The 15,900-nt window shown below is 28.8% G+C and overlaps 3 protein-coding genes across 5 annotated transcripts in view; all 3 read left to right on the top strand.

The window, feature by feature from the left end:
• LOC107447106 (G-protein coupled receptor moody) overlaps positions 1–15,900 on the top strand; it is a 65,939-nt gene that overhangs the window by 28,652 nt on the left and 21,387 nt on the right. Inside the window, exon 2 of one of the 3 annotated variants that reach the window (XM_016061926.4) lies at positions 6,044–8,022. The exons of 1 other annotated variant lie outside the window; for it this stretch is intronic. In XM_016061926.4, the coding sequence (XP_015917412.2) occupies positions 6,060–7,154 (1,095 nt within the window). In that variant the 5' untranslated portion in view covers positions 6,044–6,059 and the 3' untranslated portion in view covers positions 7,155–8,022. Of the gene's footprint in view, positions 1–409; positions 2,828–6,043; positions 8,023–15,900 lie in introns of those variants that run through there. One more of the 3 variants, XM_043038936.2, reaches the window with a different exon arrangement.
• LOC139426430 (G-protein coupled receptor moody-like) lies at positions 7,275–7,847 on the top strand. The gene has a single exon (XM_071185299.1). It carries the CDS (start codon positions 7,275–7,277, stop codon positions 7,845–7,847), a length of 573 nt encoding a protein of 190 aa, XP_071041400.1.
• On the top strand, positions 12,928–14,019 carry LOC107447091 (G-protein coupled receptor moody-like). The gene has a single exon (XM_016061905.3). The coding sequence runs from the start codon at positions 12,928–12,930 to the stop codon at positions 14,017–14,019; it is 1,092 nt and encodes a 363-aa protein (XP_015917391.2).

Below are 15,900 nucleotides of genomic sequence, written 5' to 3'. Positions count from 1 at the left end.
TTTAAGAAAACGTTCTAAAATTTTGAAGGATCATTATCATTTTAACTAATAATAAAAATTTGTATTTTTTTAAAATTATTATTTTTTGTTGATGAGCGATTTCTTCTTTTGGCTCATAAGCTTGAATTCTGGTATATTCTTCAGTATATTCTTCTATAGTATATTCTTCAATTTAAAAAATTCGCATGAAGCATTTCTCAAAAAAACTATTCCATTGAAACCGACAAAATTTCGAAAATTGAAAGTTGAAAATTGATATTTTGCAAAGAATAACTAATCAACCACAATAATGTGTCATAATATTTAAATTGTGTGTTGAGAATATGGATACAGTTTATGTAGATAAAATTCTTAATTTTCTCGATTTTTCTCCAATAGGATTCTTATACAAATTTTATATAAATTTTAGGTTTATTCAGAAGGAAATGAACACTTCACTTCCAGAAATCTTTTTCCCTTTCCGAAACAATTCATTGGATAATGATACTTTGGACATGAACCAAGAACAAGATAGATCTGATAAGCAGGAAGAACCCGTAATTGCTCAAGTTGTCTTTCTCATAATTTCGTCTCTCGGAATATTTGGGAATTCAGTATCGATTCTTGCCTTGAAAAAATCGAAGAAGCATCGAGGACCAACCGATGCATTTGTTATAACTTTATGCACTGCCGATTTGCTTTTTTGCATCATCACAATAATAAATTACTGCAGGCCTGATTGGAACCGCAACCACACTTTTTGCCTTTCGATAACATGGGCAAAATTTTTTGTCATTGGAGAATCGTTTTACTTAATGATTGGAATTACGATTAATCGATATATCTGTATAATTTACCCAAAGTATTATCGTTTGATATACAGAAAGAAATATTTAGTATTGCATATAGCTTTTACGTGGATGTATTCTTTTATTCATTCAATTTTACCATTCTTTGGACTTGTTGGAACATATGGTTACGAACCTAACAGCGGACTCTGTATCCTTTTGAGACATTATGGAATAACAGTTCCAATTTTCTTTTTTATACACTTCTTTGCATTTCCAGCCACGCTTTTTGTAGTTTGCTATTCGAGAATTCTTTGGGTCACTTATAAGATATCTCAACAAGTGAGAAAGCATTGCAATGTATTTGTTACGACTGAAGATTTTCAAAATGGGTGTTTTCCACATCGCGTTGACGATAAAGAAATGAAAATCATGAAAGTGATGCTAGTCGTCATTGCTGCTTTCCTGATTTGTTACTTTCCAATGACTATTATTCATTTTTTTGACAGTAAAGCAAAAATCCCTACTCTTACTGCGTTGTCCTTCTTGGGACTCAACTTATCAAATGTGATCAATCCCATGATATACGTCGCTATGTGTGCTGAATTCCGAAAAGCATATTTTGAACTTTTCACTTGCAAATAATCATTGTCAACTTCTTCAAATAATACAGCAACTTCATAGATGATAAATGTTCAATAATGCTCCATAATTTTTTTATTTAAGCAAATTTGTGTAAACATTATTGTTATAAGTGTCAAAAGTGTATTATTAGTGTACAATGCCCAAACTAATTTTTGTAACCCTTAAATATAGAAATGCTGGAAAGGGACAGTGAAAATAAAGATATTTAAACAAATCCTGTTGATAATAAGAATAATTCAGATATATATTTAATTAAAATTTTAAAAAAAATGATGAAAAATTAAAAAATAGAAAATTAAATAATTTAGGTATCTTCAAAAAGTTAAAAAACAATTTTGAGTACAATTTTTAAATATCATCTGCACTAATTTATAAGTTTATTTAAAGTTAGTCTCATAAAATATTTAAATCACATCTAAGTATGCTAAAATAGGACCTCGAGTGCCGAATATCGAAAAGCATATTTTGAACTTTTCACCTGCAAACAAGTTTGGCTGCCATTGTCAACTTCGTCAAAAGCAGCAACTTATTGAAATATAGAAATTTAAGAGATGCTAAATGTTTGATATTGCTCTGCATTTTCTTTCCCTGCAAATTGATATAAACATTGTTTTTGTAAGTGTCACAAATATTATATTAGTGTGCGATGCAAAAAATAAATAATGTGACCCTTAAATTTATAAATGCTATAAAGGGATAGTGAAAAAAAAGATATTTAGGCAAATACAGTTGATAGTAATAAATCAGATATATATTTAATTGAGCATTAAAATATCATAAAAAATAGAAAATTAAATAAACTAAATATCATTAAAAAGTAAAATTCCGATTTGGAGTATGATTTTAAAATATCATCTGCACTTAATTTATTAGGATATTAAAAGTTAGTCTCATAAAATATTATATCAAATCTAAGTGTGCTAATATCTCACCATTAGTTCAAGAGTTATTAGTTTTCCTACTTTTCATCTTGTGCTCTGTTTACTAAAAATCTTTAGTTTTAAATTTATTTTATTGAAATGGGAATAAATAATTGAAAATAAATTATTACTTTTTCTATCGAAGCCATTTTTAACTACTTGATAAGCAAACTAGCCAAATAAAATGCTTTTTTTAATATCCAGTTAACAGCAACTGAGACAATTTGCAACGTGTAATTAAGAGCAAAAAAACCTTTGTACTAACTTGTCTCTTTTGGAAATTTTCAATAGTATGTTTTTGTTATGTGATTCCTCGAATATTTCTGAATACACGGTAACTGAAACTCTTCGTCACTTACAGAGTCTTTGGATGAATAACTGCTTGAAGAACTGAAAACTAGTTGAGAAATAAAACTATATTCTAAGAAAATGCTCTACAATTTTAAAGGAACATTATCATTTTAAATAAAATAAAAATACATTATTACTTGTAAATCTTTATTATTATTATTATTATTATTTTGATGAGCAATTTCTACAACTTAGTTTAGGTTTTTCTGTTGATCATAAGCTCTAAACGAATTTTGAAATGCACAAAAAGAAAAAACAAAGATTTAGGTTATAACGATTTTTATATTAGGTAGAACATATCTCAAGTGTAAGGATCATATCTTACAAATTGAGTCTGATCCTTTCCCCCATATCTCAGAGATATATCGGAAAACTTCTCTATATTCATTCTAAAACATTTTTTCCCCTTTTTTTGTGGCTGATTTCATCGCCTTAATTATCATCTGCAATAATTATTTAGCATATGTTTTGTGGGATATTCCAAACCATGAAGGTTGAATCATAATACATTAAATATTATGTCGAAACCAATATGTGTAATATTTACGGAAATCAATGATATTTATACAATTTATGATGAATGTAACGTTTTTATTTAGTGTTTTGTACAAACTTTACTAAAGTAATATAGATTACACTATATAGATTTCTCTAACTCAATGTTACGTTCAAATTTTACTAGTCTAGTATAATTGACAAAATGTACTTTTAAAACGTAAATAATATTAAAAAATTTATTTTTCGAAGCGTTTTCGTAATGGCTGAATATTTGAATTTTGCCATTACAAAAGAAGACATTAGGATTTTTAAATGGCCTGATGGTTGCCGTTTACCAATCCTTTGGAATAGCTTACGGGTACCTATAGCAATTAATGTTACGAGAAAAGCATTAGGAAATTTAACACGAAACATTGAACATTGAAAACATGAAACAGATTTGTTTATTTCATTTAAACTCCTCAGAACTTGAAAACCTTTTATTTACTCCAAGTTATTATTTATTCGTTGATTTTTTGGTGTTAAAGTTAATGATAGGAATGGAAAATGTATCAAGTAATACAATTTAAAACTATATCTCCATATTTACATTCTCTGAAATAGAATTCGCTCTTAAGATGATTTAGCTATACGTGAGCGTTATTACATTATTATTGACAATGATTTCGTCAGAAAAGTATGTATCATTTTAAAAAACGTCAAATCTAATATATTTCATGAATTTTCTTTCACTCTTGCATCCCCTTATGACACTGTAATAGTATAGAATTTGGTTAGTCGTGCCGCCCAATGATATGGGCACTCGACTGCTACAATGCAATACAATACAATTTGACAACCACAATAAAATACAATGAATACTGTTACAAAAATAAGCAAATAATTAAATAAAAATAACAATGACATTAGAGTACAGCTGATTTCGTTACAATAAGGACAGCTGTAGCATGATGTCCAAAAGCATGAAAAGAAGAACTCTTCGAAGGAGGACGGTTTAATGGTTGAAAACAAATAGAAAATGTATAATTGATAGCTAAATTACAACAAAATCAATTTAAAAATTAATCAAATTTAAAAATAGGAATATAAAGCTACAGTTTATATCCACCCGATCGAGCTGCGTGCCCTTTTTAGCTTAAGTATCTGCCTCCTTGTTGCTCATTTCCTGTGTGTGGCCTAATCCAATTTAACATGTGTCCTTTACCTATATTATGTTTGATGTCTTCAACTTATTTGTGGGTTTATTTGTGGGCAAGGGGTTTTGATATGCTGGGGGTAGTATATGCTGTTTTCCTTCTGTCATGTAAATATAACTGTAAAATGTTGCCTATATTACAGTATTTAATATTTTTAAGCAAATTATGTGGGGTAAAATCGTAACGTCAAAAAATCGACATAGTAGCTCTCTATTCATTCATGAATAGAAATAAGAACCGATTCTCCAACATTTTTTTCTTCCTGCTTTTGAAACTGCTTGCTCTTTATAACTGGATGGTAAAGTTGTTAGTAGGGGAGAGTGGGGTCAATTGTAACATTTTTTACTTAACTATTTTTAACTAACAAAAAATCCAATATATTATTAGTATTTATTGACAGACGTGTAAAGTAGACTATCCTCTACTAGAAGAAAAATAAATACCTGATTTTAAATATTATTATATTAGTTATTAACAATTTTTGACAGTCGTGCACTTGTTACAATTGTCCCCACTTATGGGGTCAATTGTAACAGTTCATAAATTCAACTAAAACATAGTTAATTATACATATTATCATAGTTGTGATATACTTTTTTATTGATCAAAATAGTAGTGATATTTTAGGAGTAAAAATAATAATGAGCAGAGACCTAAAGGGTTAAACTTTTAACTTTAAGGGGTTAAAAATTTTAATTTATGCTGTGAAAGGTGACAAATAAAATAATGCACATGCAACATAATATAAATGATATAGGAAACTATTGGTGGTTCTTAAAGAGTTAAGTAATGGTTTGTAAACATAAGATTATTTATTTTCAGCTGTTACAATCGTCCCTTTACTTATTGTTACAATTGTCCCCAAGACGCCATTTCAGCTTCATTTGTTAAAAACAATGCTAGTTAATTAGCAAAACTAATCTTTTTTTTATTGAAATGTTAATTAAGGTGTCCACTTACATATTCGGTAACTAATTTTTATTTGTTTAAACAAAATTACTTTGTTATAATATAGTATTCTAATACCAAAAAAAGTACTTGCATGGCGTGAAAATATCTTTTGCGATGTAACTCTTTCAAAAGTACATAAAAATGGTTGCCATCAGGGATGTACATGTAGATTTGTTAAATGCACCTTGTGCGCCACCTAGGAACCAAATCTAGAACCCGACACTCGAAATTTTTGCTCTGTTACAATCGTACCCTGCTACAATTGAACCCACTCTCCCCTACTCTTACTGCTTAAATATGTGTTATGGTTTCAATTCTTAATGATAAATTCTTAATAATAGTGAGTATTCATTCCTTATGCTTCGTTTATTTCTTTTAATTTCTTCTTTCCTTCTTTCCTATTTAAGAGTGTGTTACGTTAAGTCTATTGTTACCGGTGAAACTGAAAGTATAGAAGAAAGTATTTTCGTCAATTTGAAAATTTTTATCGCCATGCAGCATTTCCCAAGAAACGATTCAGTTGAAAACGAAAAAAAATTCTTGAAAGTTAAAAATTGATATTTTGAAATGAATAACTAACGAATCAACCACGATAATGTGTTATCATATTTAAATTTTGTATTAAGAATATCGACACAGTTTATGTAGTTAAAATTATTTAATATTCCGATCTTTCTCCGATAGGATTCTTATATAAAATTTATATAAATTTCAGGTTTATTCAAAAGGAAATGAATACCTCATTTCAAGACATCTTTTTCCCCTACCGAAACAATTCAATGGATAATGATACTTTGGACATGAACCGAGAACAAGATAGATCTGATCTGCAGAAAAAATTCACAATTGCTCAAGTTGTCTTTCTCATAATTTCGTCTCTCGGAATATTTGGTAATTCAGTATCAATTCTTGCCTTAAGGAAATCGAAGAAACTTCGAAGCCCAACTACTGCATTTGTTATAAATTTATGCACTGCCGATTTACTCTTTTGTATCTTCACCGTAACAAATAACAGCAGGCCCGATTGGAACAGGAACCACGTTTTTTGCATTTTGATAACATGGGCAAAATACTTCGTTGGTGGAGAATCAGTGTATTTAATGATTGGAATTACGATTAATCGATATATCTGTGTAATTCACCCAAAGTATTATCGTTTGATATACAGAAAGAAATGTTTAGCTTTCCAGTTAGCTTTAACGTGGATGTTTTCTTTTACTATGTCACTTTTACCATTCTTCAATATTCTAGGAAAATATGGCTTCGATCCTAAAAGCGGACTCTGTATCCTTTTGAGACATAATGCAAAAACAGTTACAACTGTCCTTCTTATATTCTACTTTGCACTTCCTGCCATGGTTTTTGTAATCTGCTATTCTAGAATTTTTTGGGTCACTTATAAGACATCTCGACAAGTAAGAAAGCAGTGCAATTTTTTTGTTACGCTTGGAGAATTAAATGCCACAGCAACTTCACGAGAGTGTCGGATTCAAAGAGGTGACATTCCGGATCGTGTTGATGACAAAGAAATGAAAATCCTGAAAGTGATGCTAGCCATCTTTGTTGCTTTCCTGATTTGTTACTCTCCAATGATTCTAACTCTTTTTTTTAACAGTAAAGCTAAAGTTCCCGCAATTACTGCACTATTCCACTTGGGACTAAACTTATCAAATGTGATCAATCCCGTAATATACGTTGCTATGAGTGCTGAATACAGAAAAGCATATTTTGAACTTTTCACTTGCAAACAAGTCTGGCCACTGTCAACTTCTTCGAATGCAGCAACTTCTTCAAATACAGCAACTTCAGAGATGCTAAGTGTTTGATATTGCGCAACAATTTTCTCATTTAAATCAACTTATATAAACATTATTGTTATAAGTGTCACAAATGCGTCCATTTAATAATATTAGTAATATTATAAATGTAATAGCAACGCCCCTGTAATGTCACTTTTACCATTCTTTGGAATTGTAGGAAAATATGGTAGTGATCCTAGCAGCGGATTGTGTACCCTTTTGAGACAATATGGAATAGCAGTTACAACTGTTCTTTTTATATCCTGCTTTGCACCTCCAATTATGGTTTCTGTAATTTGCTATTCTAGAATTTTTTGGGTCAGTTATAAGGTTTCTCAACTAGTGAGAAAGCAGTTCAACTTGTATGCCACGCCTGAAGAATTAAATGCCACAGCAACTTCACTAGAGAGTCAAAGAGATTATTTTCCACATCGCGTTGACGATAAGGAAATGAAAATCCTGAAAGTGATCCTAGTCATCTCTGTTGCTTTCCTGATTTGTTACTTTCCAATAATGCTTATTAATTTTTTTGACAGTAAAGCAAAAATTCCTACACTTACCGCGCTAGCTCACTTGGGAGTCAACTTATCAAATGTGATCAATCCCATAATATACGTTGCTATGAGTGCCGAATGCCGAAAAGCATATTTTGAGCTTTTCAATAGCAAACAAGTCAGGCTGTCATTGCCAATTTCTTCAAATAATACAGCAACTTCATAGATGCTAAATATTTAATAATGCTCTATGACTTTTTATTTATGCAAATTTATATAAAAATTATTGTTATAAATGTCACAAATGTATTATTAGTGTACAATGCCCAAAATAATTAATGTGACCCTTAAATATAGAAATGTTTTAAAGTGATTGTGAAAATAAAGATATTTAAACAATTCCTCTTGATCATAAGAATAGTTCTGATATATATTTAATTAAGCATTATATTTAATTAAGCATAACGCACAAAACTATGAAATAGAAAATTAAATAATTTAGGTACCTTTAAAAAGTTAAGGATCAATTTTGAGTACGATTTCTAAATAAATCTGCATTAATTTATTTAATGCATTAATTAATTTATTTTAAGTTAGTCTAAAATATAACCATTAGTTCAAAATTATATTAAATTTTAATCTTGCGCTCTGTGTTCTAAAAATCTTAAAGTTTGAAATTGAATTTATTCAAATCGGATTTTAAGTAATTGAAAATAAGTTATTCCTCCTTCAATCGATACCATTTTTAACTACTTGACAAACAATCTATCCAAATAAAATGCTTTTTTAAATATATAGTTAAGAGCAACTAAAAATTCTACAAAGTGTAATTAAGAACAAAAATATCTTTTTAAAAACTTGTGTCTATTTTGGAAATTTTTATTAGCATTTTTATCATATAATTCGTTAAATATTACTGTATTCCCGGTAACCAAAGAGCTTTTGGAAGAGAGAGCTCACGTACAGAGCTTTTGGATGAATCTCTGCTCTAAGAACTAAAAACTCACGGAGAAATAAAATTATATTCTAAGAAAACATTCTGAAATTTTTAAGGATCATTATCATTTAAATAAAATAAAAAAAATATTAGTAATTTCCTGAAAATCATTTTTTTAATGAGCAATTTCTATAGTTCGTTTAGATTTTTCTGTTGCTCACAAGCTTTGAATGAATTTTTAAAGGCGCAAAAAGAAAAAAATAATTAAGAGTTTAAGGACTTCTATATTAGGTATAACATACCTGAAGTATAAAGTATCATATCTAACAAATTGAGTTTAATCCTTTCTTTCATGTCTGTTGGAAGACTTCTTTGTATTTATTTTGAAACATTTTTGCGTCTGATTTCGTCACTTTAATTATCATCTGTGATAATTATTTATCATATGTAATTAGGGATACTCCAAACCATAAAGGTTCAATCATAACACATAAAAATTTCTTTTATTATATAAAAACCTATGCGTGTAATGTTAAAGGAAATCAATAATTTTTTCATATTATTTATGAGAAATGCAACGTTTTTCTTAATGTTCTGTACAAACTTATTTATTATAATATAAAGATTTTACTAAACTAATGTTATGTACAAATTTTACTAGTTTAGAGAAAGTGACAAATTTTACCATTGTAGTATAAGTAATATTAAAAATATTATTTTTAGATGCGTTCTTGTAGTGGCGGAATATTTTAGTTCCGTGATTATAAAAAAACGAAGAAAAAAACATATGAAGATTGGTAAATGGCTTGTTGGTTGCCATTTACCGATTCTTTGGAATCTCTTACAGGTAGCTTTAACAATTTATATTACAAAAGCAAAAACATGAAATGTAAAACGAAACGTTGAATATTAAGAACATGAAACATTGAAATGAAACTGTTTACTTGATTTTATTACATTTCCTCAAGAAATGAGTACTCATTCATTATACCTCTTTCATTTCATTTTTTCTTATTTACTAATGAAGGATGTATTACATTAAGCCAATTGTTACCGGCGAAACTTAAATTCTAGAAGATAGTATTTCCCTCAGTGTGAAATTGTTTTTACATAGATCATTGCCAAGAAACGGTACCGACAAAAACGAAAAGAAATTTCTTAAAAGTTGAAGATTACTATTTTGCAATGAATAACTAACTAACCAAACACGATAATGTACTATTATATTTAAATTGTGCGTTAAGAATATGGACACAGTTTATGTAGTTAAAATTATTAATTATCCAGATTTTCATCCAATAGGATTCTAATATAAAATTTATATAAATTTTAGGTGTATTCAAATGGAAATGAATACCTTATTTCAAGCCATCTTTTTCCGTTTCCGAAACATTTCAATGGATAATGATACATTGGATATGAACCGAGAACAAGATAGATCTGATAAGCAGGAAAAATACAGAATTGCTCAAGTAGTCATTCTCTTAATTTCGTCTGTCGGAATATTTGCTAATTCAGTATCGATTCTTGCCTTGAGGAAATCGAAGAAGCTTCGATGCCCAACTACTGCATTTGTTATAACTTTATGCACAGCCGATTTGCTTTTTTGTATCCTCACAATAATAAATTACAGCATTCTCGATTGGAACCGCAACCACACTTTTTGCATTTTGATGACATGGGCGAAATTTTTAGTCGCTGGAGAATCGTTTCATTTAATGATTGGAATTACGATTAATCGATATATCTGTGTAATTTACCCAAAATATTATCGTTTGATATACAGAAAGAAATATTTAGTATTACAGTTAACTTTAACGTGGATCTATTCTTTTATTTTGTCAATTTTACCATTCTTTGGAATTGGAGGAAAATATGGTAACTATCCTAACAGCGGATTCTGTACCCTTTTGAGACAATATGGTATAACAGTTACAACTGCTATTTTTATATCCTGCTTTGCACTTCCAATTATGGTTTTTGTAATTTGCTATTCTAGAATTTTTTGGGTCACTTATAAGGCATCTCAGCACGTGAGAAAGCAGTGCAATTTGTATGTTACGCCTGAAGAATTAAATGCCACAGCAACTTCACTAGAGAGTCAAAGAGATGATTTTCCACATCGCGTTGACGCTAAAGAAATGAAAATCCTGAAAATGATGCTAGTCATCTCTGTTGCTTTCCTGATTTGTTACTTTCCAATAATGCTTACTAATTTTTTTGACAGTAAAGCGAAAATTCCTACACTTAATGCGCTAGCTCACTTGGGAATCAACTTATCAAATGTGATCAATCCCATAATATATGTTGCTATGAGTACTGAATACCGAAAAGCATATTTTGAGCTTTTCACTTGCAAACAAGTCAGGCTGCCATTGCAAATTTCTTCAAATAATACAACAACTTTGTAGATGCTAAATGTTCAATAATGCTCTATGATTTTTTTATTTAGGCAAATTTGTGTAAACATTATTGTTGTAAATGTCAAAAGTGTATTATTTGTGTACAATGCTCAAAATAATTAATGTGACCCTTAAATATTGAAATGCTTTATAGTGATTGTGAAAATAAAGATATTTAAACAATTCCTGTTGATCATAAGAATAATTCAGATATATATTTAATTAAAAAATCGCAAAAAATTATGAAATAGAAAATTGAATAATTTAGGTACCTTTAAAAAGTTAAGGATCAATTTTGGGTTCGATTTCAAAATACCATCTGCACTAATTTATAAGTTTATTTTAAGTTAGTCTCATAAATAATTTAAGTCACATCTAAGTATTCTAAAATATAACCATTAGTTCAAAAGTTATTAAATTTTAGTCTTGAGCTCTGTGTTCAAAAAATCTTAGAGTTTGAAATTTAATTTATTCAAATCAGAATTTAAATAATTGAAATTTGATTATTCCTCCTTTAATCAAAACCATTTTTGACAACTCGATAAACGATATGGTCAATTAAAATGCTTTTTTAAATATACAGTTAAGAGCAACTAAAAATTCTACAAAGTGTAATTAAGAACAAATATATCTTTTTAATAACTTGTGTGTTTGGACATTTTTATCAGCATTTTTCTCATATGATTTGATAAATATCATTGTATTCACGGCAACCAAAAAAATCATCACTTACTGCGCTTTTGGATGAATCTTTGCTCAAGGAACGAAAAACTCGTTGGGAAATAAATATTCTAAGAAAACATTCTGAATTTTTAAGGACCATTATCATTTCAAATAAAATAAAAGATTAGTAATTTCCTGAGAATCATTTTTTGATGAGCAATTTCTGCAGTTCGTTTTGATATTTCTGCTGTCCACAAGCTCTGAATGAATTTAAAAAGACGCAAAAAGAAAAAAAAAGGTTATAAAGAGTTCTATATTAGGTACAACATGATTAAAGTATAAGGATATGTATCTGATAGATTGAGTTTAATCCTTTCTTTCATATCTCGGAGATCTGTTGGAAAACTTCTTTGTATTTATTTTGGAGTTTTTTTTTGCGTCTGATTTTGTCACTTTAATTATCATCTGTGATAATTATTTAGCATAGGTTATGAGAGTTACTCCAAACAATGAAGGTTGAATCGTATCACATAAAAATTTATTTTAATATATCAAAACATATATATGTAATGTTTAAGGAAATCAATAATTTTTTCATATTATTTATGTGGAATGCATTAGTGTTCTGTATAAACTTAAGTAATATAATATAAAGATTTTACTAAAATAATGTTATGTGCAAATTTTACTATTATTATAATTTTTAGCATAAATAATATTAAAAATATTATTTTTAGATGTGCTTTTGTAGTGGCGGAATAGTTTAATTCCGCGATTATAAAAAAAAGAAGAAGAAAAAACACATAGAGATTGGTAAATGCCCTGTTGGTTGCCATTTACTGATTTTTTGGAATCACTTACTGGTACCTTTCGCAATTTCTATTCAAAAATATTACTTCATTATATTTTTGCAACTCCTCAATAAATGAGCACTCAATCATTATACTTCTTTTATTTATTTTTTGCATATTTCCTAATTAAGGATGCATTACATTCAGCCTATTGTTACCGGCGAAACTTAAAATCTAAAAGATAGTATTTTCCTCAATGCGAAAATTTTTTTGCATAAATCATTGCCAAGAAACGGTTCTAACGAAAAGGAAAAGAAATTTCTAAAATGCTGAAGATTGATAATTTGCAATGAATAACTAACTAACCAAACACAGTAATGCGTTATCATTTATAAATTGCATGTTAAGAATATGGACACAGTTTATGTAGTTAAAATTATTTAATATTCCGATCTTTCTCCCATAGGATTCTTATATAAAATTTATATAAATTTTAGGTTTATTCTAAAGGAAATGAATACCTCATTTCAAGACATCTTTTTCCCTTTCCGAAACAATTCATTGGATAATGATACTTTGGACATGAACCAAGAACAAGATAGATCTGATCTGCAGAAAAAATTCACAATTGCTCAAGTTGTCTTTCTCATAATTTCGTCTCTCGGAATATTTGGTAATTCAGTGTCGATTCTTGCCTTGAGGAAATCGAAGAAGCTTCGATGCCCAACTACTGCATTTGTTATAACTTTATGCACTGCCGATTTGCTTTTTTGTATTTTCACTGTAACAAATAACAGCAGGCCCGATTGGAACAGCAACCACGTTTTTTGCATTTTGATAACATGGGCAAAATACTTCGTTGGTGGAGAATCAGTGTATTTAATGATTGGAATTACGATTAATCGATATATCTGTGTAATTTACCCAAAGTATTATCGTTTGATATACAGAAAGAAATTCTTAGCATTTCAGTTAGCTTTAACGTGGATGCATTCCTTTATTATGTCACTTTTACCATTCTTTGGAGTTGTAGGAAAATATGGTTACGATCCTAACAGCGGACTCTGTATCCTTTTAAAACGAAATGGAATAACAGTTTCAACTTTTCTTTTTATATCCTACTTTGCACTTCCAATCACGGTTCTTGCAATTTGCTATTCTAGAATTTTTTGGATCACTTATAAGACATCTCAACAAATGAGAAAGCATTGCAATGTATTTGCTACGCCTGAAGAATTAAATGCCACAGCAACTTCACTAGAGAGTCAAAGAGGTGATTTTCCACATCGCATTGATGATAAAGAAATGAAAGTCCTAAAAGTGATGTTAGTCATCTTTGTTGCTTTCCTGATTTGTTATTCTCCAATGGTGTTAACTCTTCTTTGGGACAGTGCAGATGAAATTCCTGCACTTACTGCGCTATCCCAGTTGGGAGTCAACTTAGTAAATGTGATCAATCCCATAATATACATTGTTATGAGTGCTGAATACAGAAAAGCATATTTTGAACTTTTCACTTGCAAACAAGTCTGGCTACCATTGTCAACTTCTTCGAATGCAGCATTTTCCCCAAATAAAGCAACTCCTGAGATGCCAAGTGTTTGATATTGTGCAACAATTTTCTAATGCAGTTCAAATTGTATAAACATTATTTTTATAAGTACAGCAAATGTAATATTAGTGTCCATTTAAAAATATTAGTAATATTATAAATGTAATAGACATGCTCAAAATAAATAATGTGACCCTTATATTTAAAAATGCTGGAAACGGATACTGAAAATCAATATATTTAAACAGATACAGTTGATAATAATAATTTTGAAATATATTTATTTAAACTTTAAAAAATTATAAAAAGTAAGAAATGGAAAATGAAATAAATTAAAGTATGATTTTAAGTAAGATTTTTACATATAATCAGCACTAATTTATAAGTATATTTAAAGTTAATCTTATAAAATATTTAAATCACATCTAAGTATGCTAAAATCTGACCATTAGTTCATAAGTTATTAGTTTTCCTAATTTATATTATGTGGTCTAAACACGAAAATTCTTTTCGTTTAAAATTTAATAGTTGCATGAAAACTCTAAGTGAAATTTGAAATGAGCAAAAAAAAAAAAAAAAAAAAAAAAAAAAAAAAAAAAAAAAAAAAAAAAANAAAAAAAAAAAAGATTAAGGTCATAAGGACTTTTATATAATGTATAATATGTCTCAAGTATAAGGATCATATCTTTCAGATTGAGTCTAATACTTTCCCCCATGTCTCAGAGATATATCGGAAAACCTTTTATATTTATTTCGAAACAATTTTTTTTGTTTGTGTCTAATTTCATCACTTTAATTATCATTTGTAATAATTATTTAACATATATTAAGTGAGATTCCCCAAACCATGATGGTTGGATCATAGTACATAGAAATTTCTTTTATTGTGTCAGTACCTTTACGTGCAATATTTGCTGGAATCAATCATTTTTTATACTGTTTATGTGGAATGTAACGTTTTTATTCAGTGTTCTGTAGAAACTTCACTAAAATAATATAATATGAAGGTTTCACTACTTTAATGTTATGTATAAATTTTGCTTTCTTAATATTATGTACAAATTTTACTTACTACTTTAATTGACAAATTTTGCTCTTGCAATGTTGAAAATATTATTTTTAGATGAATTTTTGTAGTGGATGAATTTTTTAATTCAGCCATTACAAAAGATGACATTAAGATGTTTAAATGGCTTGATGGTTGCCGTTTGCCAATCCTTTGGAATAGCTTACGGGTACCTATAGCGATTAATGTTACGAGAGAAGCATTAAGAAATGTAACACGAAACATTAAACATTGAAAACACAAAACAGTATTTTAGTACTTACTTGTGCATGAAACTGTCTTTTACTCACTTTTAAGTCTTTTAGTACCTACTTATGGGAAAAAGCTGTAAGTATGTCGCCCATTATTCGACCTATCCCACCTCTGTTGCCAAAGTTTATTGCAAAGTTTATTTTTTGCCGAAAGGAACATTAAGAAACATTGAACATTGAAAGCATGAAGCAGATTTCTTTATTTCGTTAAAACTCCTCAGAACTTTAAAACCTTTTATTTACGCCAACTTATTATTTATTTTGTTGCTTTTTTTGAGTTAAAGTTAATAATAAGAAAGGTAAATGTATCAAGTAATACAATTCAAGGCGTTATCTCTATATTTAAATTTTCTGAAATAGAATTCCCCCTTAAGATGATTTAGCTATTCGCGAGTGTTATTACTTTATAATTTAATGATTTCGTCAGAAAAGTATGAATCATTTTAAAAATCTCATATACTTCATGAATTTTCTTTCATTCTTGAATCCCCTCATGATACTATAGTAGTATGGGGTGTTTTTTTCCTGTCATTAACTGCAAATTGTTGCCTATTTTACAGTACTTAATTTTTATCAAGCAAATTATGCGGGGAAAAATTACAGATTAACGTTGAAAA

This window comes from Parasteatoda tepidariorum, chromosome 1, assembly GCF_043381705.1.
Source record: "Parasteatoda tepidariorum isolate YZ-2023 chromosome 1, CAS_Ptep_4.0, whole genome shotgun sequence".
Classification (NCBI taxonomy): Eukaryota; Metazoa; Arthropoda; class Arachnida; order Araneae; family Theridiidae; genus Parasteatoda; species Parasteatoda tepidariorum.
Note: the sequence above shows the minus strand (reverse complement) of the source record. Positions and strands in the feature narration are given on the sequence as shown.